The sequence below is a fragment of the Embiotoca jacksoni genome, unplaced genomic scaffold (genome assembly GCF_022577435.1).
Source record: "Embiotoca jacksoni isolate LCO1_2020_lvr unplaced genomic scaffold, fEmbJac1.0.p SCAF_84, whole genome shotgun sequence".
NCBI lineage: Eukaryota > Metazoa > Chordata > Actinopteri > Embiotocidae > Embiotoca > Embiotoca jacksoni.
In genome coordinates, this window is record NW_027185441.1 from 1,019,246 (window position 1) to 1,038,474 (window position 19,229).

At 46.7% G+C, this 19,229-nt stretch overlaps 2 protein-coding genes across 3 annotated transcripts in view; both read right to left on the reverse strand.

The window, feature by feature from the left end:
* Positions 1 to 568: 568 nt before the first annotated feature.
* LOC138192306 (alpha-2Db adrenergic receptor-like) lies at positions 569 to 7,930 on the reverse strand. 2 transcript variants are annotated; one of them, XM_069139616.1, is made up of 3 exons: positions 6,212 to 7,930; positions 5,677 to 6,025; positions 569 to 1,785 (listed from the first exon to the last, which is right to left on the reverse strand). In XM_069139616.1, the coding sequence occupies exons 2-3, from the start codon at positions 5,956 to 5,958 to the stop codon at positions 643 to 645; spliced, it is 1,425 nt and encodes a 474-aa protein (XP_068995717.1). In that variant the 5' UTR covers positions 5,959 to 6,025; positions 6,212 to 7,930; the 3' UTR covers positions 569 to 642. The 2 variants fall into 2 exon arrangements, with proteins under 2 accessions (XP_068995717.1, XP_068995716.1); XM_069139615.1 differs by having other exon boundaries at positions 5,677 to 6,088.
* Positions 7,931 to 7,956: 26 nt separating this feature from the next.
* Positions 7,957 to 19,229, reverse strand: part of znf408 (zinc finger protein 408) — an 11,580-nt gene continuing 307 nt past the window's right edge. The window contains exons 2-9 of the mRNA XM_069139614.1: positions 18,542 to 18,749; positions 18,110 to 18,168; positions 17,383 to 17,576; positions 15,860 to 16,503; positions 14,527 to 14,736; positions 14,292 to 14,415; positions 13,116 to 13,349; positions 7,957 to 11,482 (exon numbers count right to left, since the gene is read on the reverse strand). Of these exons, the coding sequence (XP_068995715.1) occupies positions 10,860 to 11,482; positions 13,116 to 13,349; positions 14,292 to 14,415; positions 14,527 to 14,736; positions 15,860 to 16,503; positions 17,383 to 17,576; positions 18,110 to 18,168; positions 18,542 to 18,749 (2,296 nt within the window). The 3' untranslated portion in view covers positions 7,957 to 10,859. The remainder of the gene's footprint in view (positions 11,483 to 13,115; positions 13,350 to 14,291; positions 14,416 to 14,526; positions 14,737 to 15,859; positions 16,504 to 17,382; positions 17,577 to 18,109; positions 18,169 to 18,541; positions 18,750 to 19,229) is intronic.

The window sequence follows — 19,229 nt, forward strand, 5'->3', positions numbered from 1 at the left end:
AAGCAGCAGGTCGTTTCCTCCCGGGCTCCAGAGGATGATGAGGAGCTTCGGGTTGATCGATCAGAGGAGAGTCTGTTTGCAGCAGCTCAGCTGATATCGCTACATGGATTTTTCATGTTTTGCCCGCGAGCTGCTCCGCGTCAACACAAACAATAACACCAGAAACTCCAAACTTTCACTCGTCTTTCCTCCAAGTTAGAGTTGAAACTTTGGTTGAGTGTCTTCAGGCGTTTCAACCCGTCGTGTGTTCTCCAAAGTCCGGTGGTTCTTCTGGGCTCCTCGTGGCTTCGCCTCCGTCGATAGAAGGATCGAAGCGTCGGCCGGCTCGCCGCGACGTCTCCGACGTCCCCGACGTCTCCGACGTCTCCGAGCTCTGCCGGGACGTCGTCCACTGACCCTGCGGCTATTTTCCTCTGATTAACATTCAAGCTCAGGCTCAACGCCTCGCACCACGTTCAACTGTCGCATCAACGAAGCAGCGCTGGAAGGACTTCACATAACAACCTTTACACGGGGATACGGAGTGATCATTAAATAAAGAGGATGAAGAACGAATCAATACTCCGACTGTATGAGAAGCCCTTTAATGTGGATGTGACAGCACATTGATGAACAGGATTAAGACTCTCTCACACTCTGGTCTTATGTTGGTTTGTGAGTCTGGAATAAGATCTTCCTGAAGGCCCTCCTGAAGTCTCGGTTGAAGACGGTGTAGATGACGGGGTTCAGGCTGCTGTTGCAGTAGCCGACCCAGAAGAAGAGGTTGAAGAGCGCGTCGGGGATGATGCAGTTCTCTCTGCAGACGGCGTGCAGGCTGTACGTGAAGAAGAAGGGGAACCAGCAGAGGACGAAGACGCCCATCACCACGGCCAGAACGAAGGTGAAGCGCTTCTCCCTCATCTGAGCCGCTTTGTGTTTGGAGGTGGCGGCGCTGCGGAGCGGCAGCGGCGACGGCAGCAGGAAGCGATGCGAGCAGCGCTCGGACGACGCCCACGATATGGAGGCGCAGGACGGAGGAGGAGGAGAAGGAGGTTTCAACCTGTCCGTCGTCCCCTCGCCGTCCTTCCCCTCCTCGGTTTTCACCCTCCCGCCGGCTCTCCTGGGGAATCGGAGCGACGACGGGAACGAGGAGGTTTTCACGTGAGCGTCGCAGCTCCTCTCCTCCAAGTCGATCTCGTCCAGCTCGCCTCTCCCGCGACCGCCGCTGTCGCCGTCCACGTTGGAGGCGCCGCGTCGGTCTGCGGTTTGCGGGCTGTCCGCCTCGTACCGGGCTCGGCAGCGGCCGCCTCCCGCTCTGCGGCAGGTCCCGGCGCCGCCCACGAAGAGGGTCTCGGACTGCGACGGCCGACGCTCCATCACGTTCTTGGCCACGAACACGGTGGAGGCGCGCTGCTTGGCCACGCGGTAGATCTTACAGTAGACGAGGATCATGATGACTCCCGGCGCGAAGAAGGACACCAGGCAGGAGGACAGGATGTACCACGTCTGGTTGTTGAGGAGACACTCCTGCCGGCGGGCGTCGCTCTCATCCTCCGTCTCCACGTCCTTCTGAGTCATGAGGAGCGGCGGCGACGAGATGACGACGGATATGAGCCACACCACGCCGATCATCGCTTTGATCCGCTCCGGTGTCCGTTTGTGGTTGTAGCTCACCGCCTTCGTGACCGACCAGTAGCGGTCCAGGCTGATGGCACAGAGGTGGACGATGGAGGAGGTGCAGAAGAGGACGTCCAGAGCCAAGTAGAAGGAGCACCAGGTGGAACCAAAGTACCAGTAACCCATCACCTGGAGACAGGAGGGAACACATATATCATAAATAACTCATTTAAGAAATCAAGAAGAACACGGAGCAGCAGGACCAACAACCTTCATGAGGAACTGAACTTATGGATCGACCCTCGTTGCTGTAATACCTCTGAATGTGTGCAGTTTATTTGTTTTCTATATAATCATCTCATTATAATAAGAGCCACATTAGAGAATTTACATTTACAGAAAAAAGTCGAAATGTCGAGAAAATAGAAGTCAAAAATCAAGATTCAAGTTGAAATTGTATTTCAAGAAACAAATGACTTCTAGATTTAAGTTGAACTTTTCAAACCTGCTTTGTGGATTTGATTCCTTAACAGGAAGAAAAACCTTCAACGGAACCAAGAAATCACAAGAACCTGGAGGAAGTGGCTGAAATAACGCTAAATAGACAGATGTGAGGTTTCCATGGTTACACCTGCACGCAACACAAAGAGGACATCTTATATCGCGCAACACAACAAAGACAATTGATCAAGGTCCAAACAGCTTCATTTGATTCTCAACATTTTGAAATATAAAATCAACTTTTTTCTCAACATTTTTACTTAATTGTCAAAATAAAAAATAAAAACAAATCTTGGTCCTCTATTTTCTTCCTCTGTGGTACTCGTGTTAATCTTGAGAAGCTCCGTGGAGAAAACCAGCCGGTGGATCTGAAGCTCCCGCTGGGTCTCTGCTCAGAGCTCAAACGTTTTCATTTCACATTTACATGTCAGATCTGAAGTTTTCATCTAAATATTGTTGTATTCATTAAATTCCTGATGAACAGTCCAACCTTGATACAAACAGATTGGCGTGTGGAGTGTTACGCAACGTACCTGCTGTTTGTTCTACTTCTGCTGATGCAACAATAACTGACTTGAATGAACCGGATGGTATGAATGATGGAAACACTCCTGATGAACATCTGTATTCTCTCAACTCGTTCAACCTCGGAGGTCAAAGCTGGAGTCAAACACATCCTGATGTTCACACAGCATGTTAGCGCAACGAAGCTCCTCTTCATCGTCCTCTTCATCACCTGCAGGCTGCTTCAATGAATCCGTTACCTCAGTGCTCTTTTTCTTTCTCTTTCTAACCATGTTTCATTAATGAGGGCCTGATAACGAGAGCTAGAAACTTTCAGAGTGATGGAGACTTTTAACGAGTATTAGATACTTTTAATGAGAACTTTTAAAGAGTTCTAGATACTTTCAACAAGAGCTCGACACTTTTTAATGAGTGCTAGAGGCTTATGAAGAGTTCTAGATACGAGAGCTAAATACTTTTAACAAGAACTGGATACTTTTAACAAGAACTGGATACTTTTAACAAGAACTGGATACTTTTAACAAGAACTGGATACTTTGAACAAGAACGGGATACTTTTATCAAGAACTAGATACTTTTAACAAGAACGGGATACTTTTATCAAGAACTAGATACTTTGAACAAGAACGGGATACTTTTATCAAGAACTAGATACTTTTAACAAGAACGGGATACTTTTATCAAGAACTAGATACTTTGAACAAAAACTGGATATTTTTTTTATCAAGAACTGGATACTTTTATCAAGAACTAGATACTTTTATCAAGAACTAGATACTTTGAACAAAAACTGGATATTTTTTTATCAAGAACTAGATACTTTTATCAAGAACTAGACACTTTTATCAAGAACTAGATACTTTAAATGAGTTCTAGAGCCTTATAATAAGTTGTACATTTGTAGATACAACGAGAATGAAATACTTTTAACGACAGACTGGAACCTCTAACGGCTTGTGGAGCCTTATAAACAGTTCTACAGACTTTTGCAATTGTTTCACACTTTAAGGGGTTCTAGATACTTTTATTAAGAGTGAGACACTTTTAACAGGTGTCAGAGGCTTATTTGGAGTTTGAGATACTTTCACTAAGGGTTCAGTAACTTTCAGGAGTTCTCGATATTTCCAATGAGCTCTTTGCAGATGACCCCAGCCGTCTCGCTGCTGTTGAGTATCTGTTTACCCTCACAGGACCGGCCCGCTGACGACCAGCCCGTCATGCATTATTAATCTCTGATCTGTTTCCACGGCACACATTCGCTGCCCTCCGGGTGTTTTATGTGAAAAATAAAAAATGCACATAAAAACTGGTGAATAGAATTGATCCTATTGATCCACGAGAGAGCTTCTCCAACAGGTGAATGAAGACGTTGTTAACATGATGCCGGCTGCAGTGAGATCAGGTTTAATGTTGGTATTTGCCAGGAAGGGATGGAATTAGACAAATAGGGATTGTTCCGGGTCGAAAAAGGCGATGATGTTTTATTTTGAAGGGCTCGTCTCCAGGTTGGAGTCAATTTAAAATACTTATTCTGTCTACGTTTACTTCTCTAATGTTGAAATAAAAGTTTTTCAACCCGTTTCCTTACATGGTGATTCCGGTTGAAGCAGCGGCCGACCGAGACATCACCTGTCGGTCTGAGAATGTCAGTTTTGAAGCCTCCAGTCTGACAATTCAGCCGTCGCCATCTTGTTTGTTTTGGAGCCAGAAGTAACCCCCCCACACATACCTGTGTTGGAGTCCGAATATGTAATGAATGATGAATTATTTCCAGGAGGACCAGAACCCTGATCAGAAGGAGGAAGTTTATCTAAAGACACCATGATGGAAACATTTACTGACTTTGTATTTCAGGAGAGAACTTGATGCGTTTTCAATGGGAGTCTATGGAGACAGCCCCTAGTGGTCCTCAGTGGTACTACAGGTGGAGTCTGTGGAGACAACCCCTAGTGGTCATCGGTGGTACTACAGATGGAGTCTGTGGAGACAGCCCCTAGTGGTCCTCGGTGGTACTACAGATGGAGTCTGTGGAGACAGCCCCTAGTGGTCCTCGGTGGTACTACAGATGTAGAGACAGCCCCTAGTGGTCCTCGGTGGTACTACAGATGGAGTCTGTGGAGACAGCCCCTAGTGGTCCTCAGTGGTACTACAGATGGAGTCTATGGAGACAGCCCCTAATGGTCCTCAGTGGTACTACACATTAAGGTTTCATTTCTCAGACCTGGAGACCATGAACATTTTTATATTCAGCCTGTGGACATTCTTCATTTTGATGTACTGAAAAATTAAAAAAAAAACTTCAGAACTGGAGTTTTTGTTTTTCATGACATCTTTATTTAACAAACTTTGAAAGAAACTGAGCTGAAAATTTCCTGACACGAAGGCTGAACTCATTACAGTAAGTTCCATCTACAAGTGCTATTATTGTGTTTTTCCCATATAAAAGAGTTCGTAGCTTCAGGTCTGTAAAATGGTTCTGATCCAGAAGTGCCTTCAGCTGCAATACCAGCGAGTGCCACTAGAGGTCGGCTCCAAAAAGCCTCCGGCTCCATAGACTCCCATTCAACTTCTCTCATCAAATCCAAAGTGAATAAAATGTGTCCATCAGTTATCTCGGTGTTGTTAGCTAAAGTCACTCCTTCTTATTAGTTTTCTGGAGGTCCATCTGAAAATAATCCCTCATTCATTAGAAAAGAAGATTCAAGAAGACCTGTTTTTGGGGGCGTGTCTGTTTGATTGACAGGCCTGTGGTGCAGTCAGGTTACAGCTATCGGTGGGCGGGACGTAGTATCGTCAGGTTTCCGATCAGATCGGTCAGATCCACCTCTGGCTCCTCCCCCAGCTCGTCCAAATATGGTCACTTCCTGCTCCAAACCGCTCCGAACTAACAAGATGGTGACGGACAGAATCTGAACTGGAGGATTCATAACGTTCACAAACCAACGATGACATCACTGATGGTTGATGACATCACTGATGGTTGATGACATCACTGATGGTTGGTTTTTCCTTTAAACAGATAACATCCAGCTGTAGTAGAAACCGCCTCCTCACCTCATTGGCCAGCGAGAACGGGATGACCAGCGTCGCCACCAGGATGTCTGCCACAGCCAGAGACACCAGGAAGAGGTTCTGCGGCGCCCTCAGCGCCCGGCTGGTGCACACCGCCACCACCACCAGCACGTTGCCCACCACCGTCCCCAGGATGATGACCGCCACCACCAGCACGATGAGCACCGATGCCGCCTGCGAGTGAGGAGGGAGAGGAGGAGACCTGGATGAGGACAAAGAAGACGTCTGGCTGACGTTCTCCACGGAAGAGTTCCAGAAGTCCATCCTGGTTAGACGGTTTGGATTATCGTCCTGTTAAAACTCCTGAGAGGACAGAGCGTCTTCATGTCGGCTGGTGAGAGAATCACAAAGTAGAAAAAATTAAATAAAAAGAGAGAGAAGCCGGAAAAAGAATCTGCAAAAAACAAGAAGAAGAAGAAGAAGAAGAAAAAAAATCATCCTGGGCGGTCAATATTTCATCACATCATGAAGCTTCACGTCCTCCCGCCGAGAGACGGATTCAAACGTAAAGTCATACCTTCACAGGTGGACATGCTGCATCAGCGCTACGAGCCCGGACCACTCATTCCCTCTGAGGAGAACACAGGACAGCATCTCGGTCCAGTTGGAAGGAGGGCAGAAAGACGGATCTGGATGCACGATGTCTTCATACTGAGAACCATCAGCGAAGCAGGAAACATAAAAAAAACGTTTTTATTTAAAAGTAGAAAAGGAAAGAAGAAGAAAAAAAAAATAGGTGAGAGAAAGACATGCAGACGTCCTCATGGTGAGGCAGAGCTGAGAGACTCTGCTGCTGTTCAGCTGCTGGAATACAGAGAGGAGGAGGATGAGGAGGAGGATGAGGAGGAGGAGGAGGAGAGATGAGAGGAAAGAGAAAGCTGTGTGGAGAGGAGAGGGAGCGAGGAAGAGAGGTTTCAAGGAGAGGAAGAGGAGAGAATAAAAATGAGGATGGTGTTGGAGACAGAAGAGGAGGAGGAGGACATGTCGAGAGAGATGAAAATGTGAAGAGGAGAGAGGAGATGATTGGAAGGTGAAGAAAATAAAAGATGGAGGTAAAAGAGAGGAAGAGGAAGAGGAGGGGATTAGACTAAAAAGAAATAAAAGAAAGCCGCAGGAGGCGAGAAAAAGAAGAAAGGAGAGATCAAGGACAGAGGAGAGGAAACAAGGAGAGACGGAAACCAATAACAGAAACCAAGTCTAAAATCAGTCCTAAACCAGGTCTAAAATCAGTCCTAAACCAAGTCTAAAATCAGTCCTAAACCAGGTCTAAAATCAGTCCTAAACCAAGTCTAAAATCAGTCCTAAACCAGGTCTAAAATCAGTCCTAAACCAAGTCTAAAATCAGTCCTAAACCAGGTATAAAATCAGTCCTAAACCAGGTATAAAATCAGTCCTAAACCAGGTCTAAAATCAGTCCTCAACCAATTATAAAATCAGTCTTAAACCAAGTCTAAAATCAGTCCTAAACCAGGTCTAAAATCAGTCCTAAACCAGGTATAAAATCAGTCCTAAACCAGGTCTAAAATCAGTCCTAAACCAAGTCTAAAATCAGTCCTAAACCAGGTATAAAATCAGTCCTAAACCAGGTCTAAAATCAGTCCTAAACAAGTCTAAAATCAGTCCTAAACCAAGTCTAAAATCAGTCCTCAACCAATTATAAAATCAGTCTTAAACCAAGTCTAAAATCAGTCCTAAACCAGGTCTAAAATCAGTCCTAAACCAGGTCTAAAATCAGTCCTAAACCAGGTATAAAATCAGTCCTAAACCAGGTCTAAAATCAGTCCTAAACCAAGTCTAAAATCAGTTTTAATATAGTGAGAGTTTTTCAGTTTTCTCTTCACGTTTACACCGCCTGTTTGTTGTCTGAATTGCACATTTCATTTCATACAGTTTTGAAAGGAGGGACAAGCTGCAACTGGGTTTTATCGAGCTGTCCATCAATGTCTGTCCCGCTGATCTGTTTTATCTCCGTCTCTGATGTGGAACAGTTTTAAAACAGCAGGCGCTGCAGATACATCAGGAAGGGCGGCACGGTGGTTCAGTGGTTAGCATTGTCACCTCACAGCAAAAAAAAGGTTCTGGGTTCGAATCCGGTCCTGGGCCTTTCTGTGCGGAGTTTGCATGTTCTCCCTGTGCTTGCGTGGGTTCTCTCCGGGTTCTCCGGCTTCCTCCCATCATCCAAAAACATGCACCTCAGGTCAGGTTACCTGGCGCCGCGCTAGTGGCAGCCTGCTGCAGCAACTCCCCCCTGAGAGCCCCCCCTGAGAGCCCCCCTGCTGTAGTGAAGACATTTCCCCTCGGGGATTAATAAAGTGAAATAAAAAAAATTTAAAAAATGGTGAATTTGTCACGGACTGTTGTTTAGCAGCGGATGAACTGGTGTTGGTTCCTGTGGTGAGTGTTGGAGTCAGAAGAAGTGTGTGTGTGGTGTGTGTGTGTGTGTGTGTGTGTTGGTGGTAATAGAGGACATCACTGAGTGTGAGTAACGTCCAGACTTGTCTCTCACCATGTTTTGGGGTGAATGTCGCCTCCACAGCTGCTGACTGTCACGGTGCTGATTTATAGTCCAGGATTACCTGATTACGGAGAACGTGTGGGTGAACAATGACCGACTAACACAAACCTCCATTTGCAGGTGTATTTCTGGCCATCTGATCAATCCTAATCCGATATTCACTCCCCGGTTTGGACCTGAGAGAAATATCTGCTCTTCCCTCGACCGTATGATGCCGGCAGGAATTCGAAGCGCTGTAATAATAAATCTATTGCTCGGCGATCGTACCGGCCCGTCGGCCTTCGGAGGACACACGACTGGACTTATTATTTTGGGTTTCAGGATTTGGTTTCACCAGCAGAGCGACTTCAGCTAACATCAGCTGGTGAGTGGGCGGAGCCGGAGGCCGTCCCAGTGGAACCACCACACCTGCGTTTAGTCCGGGTTAGAATAACAGCCTGCTGTCGAACTAACGTGTTTCTGGAAGTTATTGTAGACGAGTTACAGAAGAATAATTAGACGTTAAATCTATTTTAAAGGCAACTCTGTAAACCGTCAACGGAGACCGTTGAAAGTCTTCAGAAAGTCTCTGGCGATGAAGCGACGAGCCGGGCGAGGTGTTCTGATGACATCACGTTTCAAGAGGGGCGGAGCTTCACCGTCCCAGACCGAAGAAGGATCGTCAGGTCAGGAGACACCAGCTTTGTTAGCTGGTTGATATAATTTCATTTTACCTGGTTTTTTTAAGTGAAATTAGCTGTGTGTTAATAAATCTTAAATATTGACATGAAGTTTGGTTTCAATAAATTAGCGGACGTTGTTTTTACAGCTGATTCCCGTCTGACAGCTCGACGGCAGCGACTGAAAACGGAGCTCACAAGACCTTTTTATTTTTCCTGGTTAACAGCCGGAGAGCGAAGCGAAGGGTGACGTCTGGGTGAGTCTCATCTCCGGCTTTAGAAAGGAGGCGGAGAGGAGGGTCAGTGGGGAGGTGATGAAGACGGGAGAGAACAGAGATGAACACCAACACAGAGCAGCTGCTCTGAAGCTGTCAGTTTAAAACGCGTGCGACACCTCAGAGTTTAAATCCCTTTTTAAGGAGCACCGAACTAATCCTGCAAAAAAGAAAGAAAGAAGCTAATTGAAACATTTCAGTAAAACCGTCTGTGAATATCAACGAAGCTCAAGGACAGAATATCAAAAACCAGGAAGAGGAGGTCAAACTTCTGGTTTCATCCTGGAGGCTTCAGATTCAGAACAGTTTGGTCCTCTGAGGTTTTCTGTGTCTACACTTACACAGAAGTACTTTGAACTCCGACTGCAGTACTTATTGTACTTATCTGGTTTGAAAAGTGTCAAAGCGTTCTCATAAGATTCAACCTACTGGTGAAATGTTCCTTCAGGATGTGGAAACGTCCGTCCACAAACTTCTGGCCAACACATTCCTACAGCAGCAGATGTTTCATCAACACCTTACCAACCTTTTCTGCTCCAACTCGCTCTACGATGACTTCTACAAAAAGCCTTTTTTGTATTCTCCATGTGGAGTCCTGAAAGCAGCTCAGAAATAGAAACCCACGCAGATCGTTGCCGGTCGCTCCTCGTCCTCCGGGCAGCTTTTTATTTCTTTATTTTTCTGCAGCACTTCGTCTTCGCGTGCGTCAGACATCCATTAGCTTTTGAAATCTGATTGTATGGAGGTTGTTGTTTTTTTTCGTCCAGAAGCTGTATAATGTTCAGTTTTTGTCTTTTAACAACACATTTCTATAAAACATCTTTTCTCTGGATCTCCGTGAGTTCCTGGGTTCAGATTGACGTCCAGCTGTTATCGGATTCTTCATGAGACTCTTTATTTCTGCTTTCCTGCCTCCTGAAGCTTCGGGAGCCCCGACGGAGCCGTGAGGGTGAATAGATGGAGGATGAGGTAAACCTCCAACAGGACAATTACACGGTGAGCGACTTAAAACCCGAGAGCGCTGAAGACCGTCCGACCTTCCAGTTTTAGAAACAGAAACTGCTTTTAATAACTGATGGACACATTTTATTCACTTTGGATTTGATGAGAGAAGTTGAATGGGAGTCTATGGAGCCGGAGGCTTTTTGGAGCCGACCTCTAGTGGCACTCGCTGGTATTGCAGCTGAAGACACTTCTGGATCAGAACCATTTTACAGACCTGAAGCTACGAACTCTTTTAGAAACAGTCTGTGTTGCAGTAAGGTTTCCAGTATAGGTGGGCGGGGCATAGTTTCGGATCCCTGCCCCTGCTCCTCCCCAGCTCGTCCAAATATGGTCATTTCTGGTTCCAAAAAAGCAAAATCAAACATATCTGTGGAACTCACTTGTGGAAAAAAATGTACTGACTTCGTATTCCAGGAGAAAAACTTGATGCTTTTCCAATGGGAGTCTGTTGGAGCCCCTAGTGGCCCTCAATGGTATTACACATTATTGTGGCATTACAGTTTCTGGAGGGAGCAAACCGGTTGGGTTTAATTGTTCCACCTGTTAATCAAACCTTTAATAATCTATGTGGAACGTGAGCCAGTTATTAAGACATTCATACTGGAAGTTGTATTTTGGGCTTTTATTTTGTCAGAGACGTTTTCAACAGCTGATCACGTCTGCAGAACGTAAATCTGGGGTTTAAATTTCATGATATCGGTTAGAAAGTCATTAAATGGTGTTTATCTCGACCGTCTGGGCGACCGAGCAGAGTCCCTCCTCCAGGATCAGCAGCTCTCCCACTGTCTGCTGCCCGTGGACCACAATGCACTGCTCTGCACCCTCTGATATCACCACCTCCACCAGCTCGGGCCCCGCCCCCTCGGGCAGCGAGCCCTCCTGGGCCAGCAGCAAGGGGGCGGAGTTCCGCGTGGAAGGGTCGTCCGTGTGGACATACAGGACAGCGTGCTGGATGTCTCCTTCTACCCTCCTGAGCTTCGTCTCCTCCCCTAGTCCTCGTCCTCTCCTCCGCCTGACTCCACCTCTTTCCTTCTGCTTCTGCTCCGCCCCCTGTGGGAGGGGCTTCTTCCTGGGTCGGCCTCTGATCGGCTTCGGGTGGCTGCGGCCGGACAACGACGACTCCCTCTTCGTCTCCTCGCCTTGTCCTCCCTCCACTTCCTCCTCCTGAGCCCCTCCCACTTCCTCCTGAGCCCCGCCCCCTGTCCTGTGCTGAGCCTGGTGCCTCAGCAGACTCTGTCTGACAGTGTAAGAGGCGCCGCAGTGGCAGCTGTACAGCTTCTCATTCAGGTGGGACGACCTCACGTGTCTCCGCAGTTTGGTGGCCAACGTGTAGCCTGAAAATAAAAAAACAAAGATCAAATGAAAAGGTGTAAAAATGACCCGTCTGTAAGACAGTATCTTTCATACTGAAATTAAAGGTCCATATTTAAAAAAAAATGTCAGTCTTGTTTTCATCAGATTTTAAAAAATCATCTCAAGTTTAGTTTTCCATCTCTCTGCAGCTACAACAACAGCATGTTCTCTGTCTTTATGACTCCTGGATATCAGCAACGCTCTCTTCTGATTGGCTGACTCTTTCCTGAGTGACACACCTCCAGACCAATCACGGGGCTTCTTTGTGTCGTAGCTCTGCGACAGAACGACCGCTCTGTTTTCATACAGATTAAAATGTTGGTCAGTTGGCCGTGCTGAGGTTGGACATATGACATCACTGTGAGGTGGTGACATCACAAACATACAGGAAGTCCAAACAGCTCAGTTGCACAATACAGACTGTGTATTTTCTCTGTGAATTGAGTGTTTACAACGTTTTCACAGTATTTAAAGCAGCTCTACCTGATTTATTATCAATAAATGTATCTGAACGTGGACCTTTAAAGGACTCGTTTGCTTCTTCTATTTGATTTTCACTTCATTACAAACATTTATGAAGTGAAAGTGTTTTGTGTTCTGTAAACGTGTCATTTTTAATTCCTTTTATTGAAAGGATGAAGCGTCGCATTTTAAAACCAACAATAAAAACTGAAAAACAGCCTTAGCGGTGCAGCGTGTCGGAGTCAGAGGGATTCGTTATTATTGATAAGGATGTTTTTATGAGTGTAAAATCAGCTGAAACGAGGAACCGTTGTGTTTTAGTTACCTCAGAATGAGCCTTCATATCTACGCAGTGGGCGGGGCCTCCTCCACGGAGCCGCCATGTTTCCACAGGAGCCCAGAAGGGACAAACCACCTTTTTCACAGGTTTTTACTGAAGATGATTTTTTTTTTTATGCTTGAAAGATGACACTAAATCCTGCACACTGATACTTAAAAAAGAATATATTAATTCATTAAATTAAAAAAAATCATAAAACAGCTGGTCATTTTTTGCAAACACTAATCAAACATGAGGAAACAGATTTGTTGTGGATTATTTTGAGCGGTGGATGGTGTTTAAAAAAAAGATCTTTTCACATAATTTTTTTGGCAACATCAAAAGTATAAAGTGAAGTTAAATTCAACTTTAAAACTGCATCGATCTACGAACTGCGACAAATAAATCAAACTTTCTCATTTGTCCAGAAATATGTGTTCACCGCTTTAATCAACTAAAAACGAATCAAATAAAATGAGAGGAGGACACGCTGTTTGTGCCTGTGAGTCCGTGATGAGGGATAAAAGGCTGCATGGAATCAATAATCAGTAATGAAGCAGAGGAGCGAACGCTCACATGTCCCGCTTCATGAGGACATGAGGACGTGCATGACAGAACGTCTGCAGGCCGGTTGGAGGCTTTTTCTTTAAAACGTTTTTTAAATGTGACTTTAACCTTCCTGCTGTACTCGGGTCTTTCGTTGCATCAAAATGGCTGTGAAAACGGGTCACGAAAGACCCGACGCAGCAGGAAGGTTAAAAGTGAAGTGTTCAAACGAGCCCAGAATCCCTCAGAGTCGTGGAGCTGAGAGATGAAGCGGCCTCGTCTCTGACCTTTCCCGCAGACGGGGCAGCGGTGAGGTCTCTCCCCGGTGTGCAGCCTCTCGTGGGACTTGAGGCTGTGCGGGTCTCTCAGAGACTTCCCGCAGTAGCTGCAGAGGAAGCCGCCGCCGGTGTGGGAGAACATGTGGCGACGGAGCTCCGGCTTCTGGGAGAACGTCTGGCTGCACTCGGGGCAGGAGAACGGCTTCTCCCCGTTGTGGATCCTCAAGTGGCAGTCGAGGTTTCCTGGGAGACGGACAGAGACAGACGGGAGGACTCAGACAGGGAGAACCGAACACTTTGAGGACGTCCTCTGAATGAGGAATTAAAATAAAAGCAGCTGGTGTTCGTTCTCGTCACGTTACAGCAGATTCGTTAGTTTGGGGTTTTTCACGTGAAGGTCTGCTCTGCTTTTATTTTCATCTAAACTCCTGTAAACTGTCCAGGAAGCAGGAGACCAATCAGGTTTATGAACATTATGAATCCTCCAGTTCAGATTCTGTCCGTCACCATCTTTACTAGTTCGGAGCGGTTTGGAGCAGGAAGTGACCATATTTGGACGAGCTGGGGGAGGAGCCAGAGGTGGATCTGACCGATCTGATCGGAAACCTGACGATACTACGTCCCGCCCACCGATAGCTGTAACCTGACTGCACCACAGGCCTGTCAATCAAACAGACACGCCCCCAAAAACAGGTCTTCTTGAATCTTCTTTTCTAATGAATGAGGGATTATTTTCAGATGGACCTCCAGAAAACTAATAAGAAGGAGTGACTTTAGCTAACAACACCGAGATAACTGATGGACACATTTGATTCACTTTGGATTTGATGAGAGAAGTTGAATGGGAGTCTATGGAGCCGGAGGCTTTTGGAGCCGACCTCTAGTGGCACTCGCTGGTATTGCAGCTGAAGACACTTCTGGATCAGAACCATTTTACAGACCTGGAGCTAAGGAGCAGTGAAGTTTCCAGTATAGGTGGGCGGGGCATAGTGTCGGATTCACGCCCCTGCTCCTCCCCAGCTCGTCCAAATATGGTCACTTGTGGTTGATGAAGGTGGAAATGACCTCAGAGATCTTCATGTGAACGACTGAATAGAAGAAAAACATCCAAACCTAACGAACCTGCTGCTTTTGTTTTTATTCCTTATTGAGAGGACGAGGCCTCAGCAGCACACCTGGCCGTACCTTTCTGACTGAAACACTTCCCGCAGTGCGGACAGACGTGAGGTTTCTCCCCCGTGTGGACCTTCATGTGGTTCCTCAGAGAGCCTGAGTTGGCCAGCAGCTTGGGGCAGACGGAGCACTGCACCTGGAGACAGAACCAAACCAGTCCTTCCTTTAAAGTTGAAACAAATCTAAACACCTGAAGGAGTTTAAAATGAAAAGTTTAAGAGTCTGAAAACCCAGAAGCTCCTCCCACCTTCGGAGGCTGCGTGTAGCTCCTGCGGCTGCAGTGGAGGAGGCGGTGGACGCGCAGCGACGGGCGGCGGGCGAACGCCTTGCCGCAGTGCTCGCAGGCGAACGGCTTCTCTCCGCTGTGCAGCACCAGGTGCTCCTTCAGGTCGCGCTTCAGGCCGTACGACTTGTCGCAGTGCGGGCAGGAGAACGGGCGCTCGCCGCGGTGGCTCATCTGCAAACCACACCGAGGTTTCTGCATTAAAAAAGTCATCTACCAAAATAAAAGCAGCGCCAGTTACCAAGCTGAGGCAAAGTTCACGTACCTCGTTTTTAAGCTTTCAAAATCTGTCTTTGGTGCAAATGACAACATCAACTGAAAAACATTACAAATATTCTCGTAAACAAGCTAAACAGCTACTAATCCGTCTTTTTGTGATTGTTGCGTCAATTCTTTTTAACTTTGCAGCTTTTCTAAAAAACTTTGTTGTAATTTGTGGAGTTTTAAGTGAGTTTTTTGCAGTTAAATTGTAGAAAAGTCAGATTTTTCCCCCACCTCCCCAATAAAGAGAAATCTGTGCTGATTTCCTGCTATAGGAACCAAAATATTTGACTTGTAATGTGTTTTTATTTCTGTGTTGAACTTAGAGAATCATCACCGGGTTCAAAGTGATAAAAAGAGTCTAAAGGGACGAATTTTTCCAGAACAGACCGTCTGTTGTGATGGAATATAGAAACAAAGAACACATCTGCCTTCAAAATAAGAGCTTTAGACTGGAATATAGAAACAAAGAACACATCTGCCTTCAAAATAAGAGCTTTACATGCTTTTTAAATCACATTCATTCAACACGAAAACAAAGTTCAGTCTCTTCCAGCTGGAAGTGGAGACAACTCATTGAACATGTTCCTCATTCCATCTTAAAACCACATTACCCACAAACCCCGTCACTTCCTGTTGTAGCGGTGAGCTCGCAGCAGTTTGTTTTGATGGTGAGAGGAGAGGGGGCGGAGCCTAATGATTGGAAATGAACAGTTACTATTGGTAATAAAGTCGGTTGTATTTTGAAAGGAGACTTTATGATGTCATACTTTCAGCAGAGCTCCTGTTCACGATGTTTTTTTACAGACATTTTTGGGGAATTTTACAAAATTACAGAACAAAGATTGATTGAATTTTTTGTTAATTATTGTGATCGTGAGATTTGACTGACTGAGCAGGACGAGTTAACTCGCTATCCCCTCTGGTGGTAAGATGTGGTACTACAACACAAGACTTAAGTGATATTGAACCTTTAAAGAAAGAAAGCAGAAACAGAACAGATCCGTTTATCTCCCGTTAATAACCGGGCCGCTACCTGATGGGCCCTGAAGCTCTCGGCCGACGTGTAGCTCCGCCCACACTCCTGGCAGGTGAAGGGCTTCTGGTCCGTGTGGCTGAACTGGTGTTTCTTCAGGTGGCCGATCTGGTAGAACTTCTTCCCGCAGCTGGAGCAGCGGTACCGTCTCTCCCTGTCCTCCGGGTCGGACCTCCGGACGTGTTCTGGCCCGCCGCTCGTCTCAGCGTCGGGCCGCGGTACCTGGGCGGAGAGCTCGCTGTCCTCGGTGGAGCTCTGGCTCCGCCCACTAGCCGGGTCAGGTGAGTCGGGACGAGCTGGAGGTCTCCGGACTCGGCCGGACAGAACGTGGACACGTCGAGGTTTAGCAGCCAGACGGGAGCTGCAGCGGACGGAAGGAGTTCCAGGGAGGACGCGTCTGTCCTCGGCAGCCAGGACGCCGTCCGTCCTCTCCGTGTCTCCACCTGTCCTCTCCGCGTCTCCACCTGTCCCTGTCCTCTCCTCAGACAGGACTGTCTTCACCCTCCTCTTCATGCACCTGTTGTGGTTTCTGTCCTCCGTGTCCTCGTCTTGAACGATGCTAACTGTGGTCTCGGTGTCTTCTGTCCTCTCCACCTCGTCTTCTGTCCTCTCCACCTCGTCTTCTGTCCTCTCCACCTCGTCTTCTGTCCGATAAAAAAACAGCATAAATTAGAACAAATTAATGTTCCACAGGAGTTGTGTTGTTTACTTGTTATTATTATCTATATATTCATGTCTCTCAGGTTGTTTATTTAATTGATTTATAATCACATATTTACACAAAGTGTTTTTATTCATGTGTTTCCCTCCGGGAGGATTTCTAATCTTTTATTCTCTAATTGTTCCATTTTAAATCCTCTTTTTCCACCTGTTGATGAATCGTCAACAACAACAACGTGACGTCGCTGCTTCTGTTTGATTCATCAAACTGTTTAATAAGATCTGGCGGTTTTCTTTACGAAGTCATCTTCAGTCACACGAACACAAACAGCCGGAGAAACGAAGGACGTTTGTTCCTCAAACTCGAACTGACGTCCGTGATTTTAAAATATTAATATATTATCATCGTCTGCTCAGACCTGAACGACACCGGAGGAAAACGTCCCTCCGACTCCCCCTGGTGGACACACACTTCCTGTCTGGTACCACTTTACAACACAGAGTATATATTTTGTTAATAATGTAAATATATAATTTATCCCTTTGAGACATTTAGAAATTTGGTCAATATGAGTGTTTGTGACCTGTCAAAACACGTTTGTGGCCATAACTCTAGAATTCAGTGACCTTTGACCTCCTTATGTTCCCCCCAAATTTAAATAAATTTCATCGAGACGTTCCTGAGATATCGTGTTCACGAGAACGAACAACCTGAAAACATGTCGCCATGACGTCCGTCGCCATGACGTCTGTCGTCGAAACAGACTTCAGTGTGATGACAAACCCGATGAAGTCGAACTAAAAACCCGTCCGTGTGTATAAATGATTATATATTTATGAATTTATGAATTATTATATGTTACCTGTTTGTCCGGTGCAGTCGTCGGACGGCCGCCGTCTTCCCGCCGCCTCGTCGTACAGCAGCAGCTCCGTCCCCGGCCGGATGTCCCGACACACAATCACACGCACGTCCTCGCACTCGGCCGCGCACACGCGTCCGCACGCGCACCCCGCCGCCACGTTCCGCTGCGCTCGGCTGCGCGCCTGGCAGGCGAAGCTGAGGGAAAGAAACACGGCGGCGGTGAAGACCTGCCGAGGCCCCCCAGAACCAGAGGTACTGCACCCGTAGGTGGCGCTGTAGTCAACGGAGTGGGTTTGGGCTCGTGTCTCCACGGCAACAGCTGGACCGATTGTTACGGAACTTGACGCGGATCGTCTCCGGACGTCGCTGATCTTAAGTTTGATGAAGACATTTTTATTCAACGATCGGTTTTGATTTTACAAACAAAAGGATCTTCGAAACGTGTCCGAACAGCAGATGTTTCATATGTCGTCCGATTCTCGTAAAAACTTCTCACACTCGGTCTTTACGACACTCTGTGGACGACTCCGAGGTTTCAGAAACCCAGGGGGCGCTATAACTAAAAACTGGAGAAAATGTTGCTTTGACAACTTCATGTAAAATAAAAGTTAAATCATTATTCAGCCTGAATGTTAAAACTCTGACAAACGTGTCGTATGTTGAATTTTATTGACGGTAAATTTGAATTCTTTATGTTTATTCTGACGTGAACGTCGGCGTCGACTCACCTGATCCAGGCGGCTCGTTGAACCGGAGTGTCTTCGTCTGCTGCGATCGCCATCAGAACCTACAGAACAAAACGTTAAAACTACGATGAGACGGCTGCAGTCACATTACCATGACAACACAGGAAGTCAACCCAAAAACAGGTCTTCTTGAATCTTCTTTTCTAATGAATGAGGGATTATTTTCAGATGGACCTCCAGAAAACTAATAAGAAGGAGTGACTTTAGCTAACAACACCGAGATAACTGATGGACACATTTTATTCACTTTGGATTTGATGAGAGAAGTTGAATGGGAGTCTATGGAGCCGGAGGCTTTTTGGAGCCGACCTCTAGTGGCACTCGCTGGTATTGCAGCTGAAGACACTTCTATAAAAGGTCTGTGGTTGAAGTCTGAGATTAAAACATCTTTGTGATCAGAGACTCTGGATTCACCTTTTCTCTCTCGGCCCGACGCTCTCTGGCCTCAGGGGGGCGCTCCGGGGCCCCGCCCCTCCACAGCAGGGCTCCGGCCCCCAGCGGGCCCCCGACCCACCACAGACCCAGACGGTCCTCACGGAGCTGAGACGGTCCCACAGCGAAGCCGCGAGGGACGAAGAAGGAGAGACGCGAGGAGACGAGAGGACGGAGACGCTCCATCAACCTGGAGATAGACAGGAGACACAGCTGAAACCCTGAACAACTGTCTGTCTGTCTGCACTGTCTGTCTGTCTGTCTCTCTGTCTGTTGTCTCAGTCTGTTGTCTCAGTCTGTCTGTCTGTCTGTCTCTCTGTCTGTTGTCTCAGTCTGTTGTCTCAGTCTGTCTGTCTGTCTCTCTGCAGTCTGTCTGTCTGCTGTCTCTCTCTTTGTCTCTCTGTCTGTCTCTCTGCAGTCTGTCTGTCTCTCTATCTGTCTGTCTGCTGTCTCTCTCTCTGTCTCTCTGTCTGTCTGTCTGTCTCTCTATCTGTCTGTCTGTTGTCTCTCTGCAGTCTGTCTGTCTCTATCTGTCTGTTGTCTCTGTCTCTCTGTCTGTCTCTGTTGTCTCTCTGCAGCATGTCAGTGTCCCACTCTGTGTAACGCAGGAAGCGGTATTTCCGGCCAACAGTGAACATGTCCGCTGATTTAAAGCACATCTTCTTCTTCT

Coding starts and splice junctions, on each gene's coding strand:
- LOC138192306 (XM_069139616.1), bottom strand. CDS start 5,958: ATGGACTTCTGGAACTCTTCCGTGGAGAACGTCAGCCAGACGTCTTCT. Junction 1,786..5,676: donor CGTTCTCGCTGGCCAATGAG/GTGAGGAGGCGG, acceptor TCCTGTCTCCAG/GTGATGGGTTACTGGTACTT.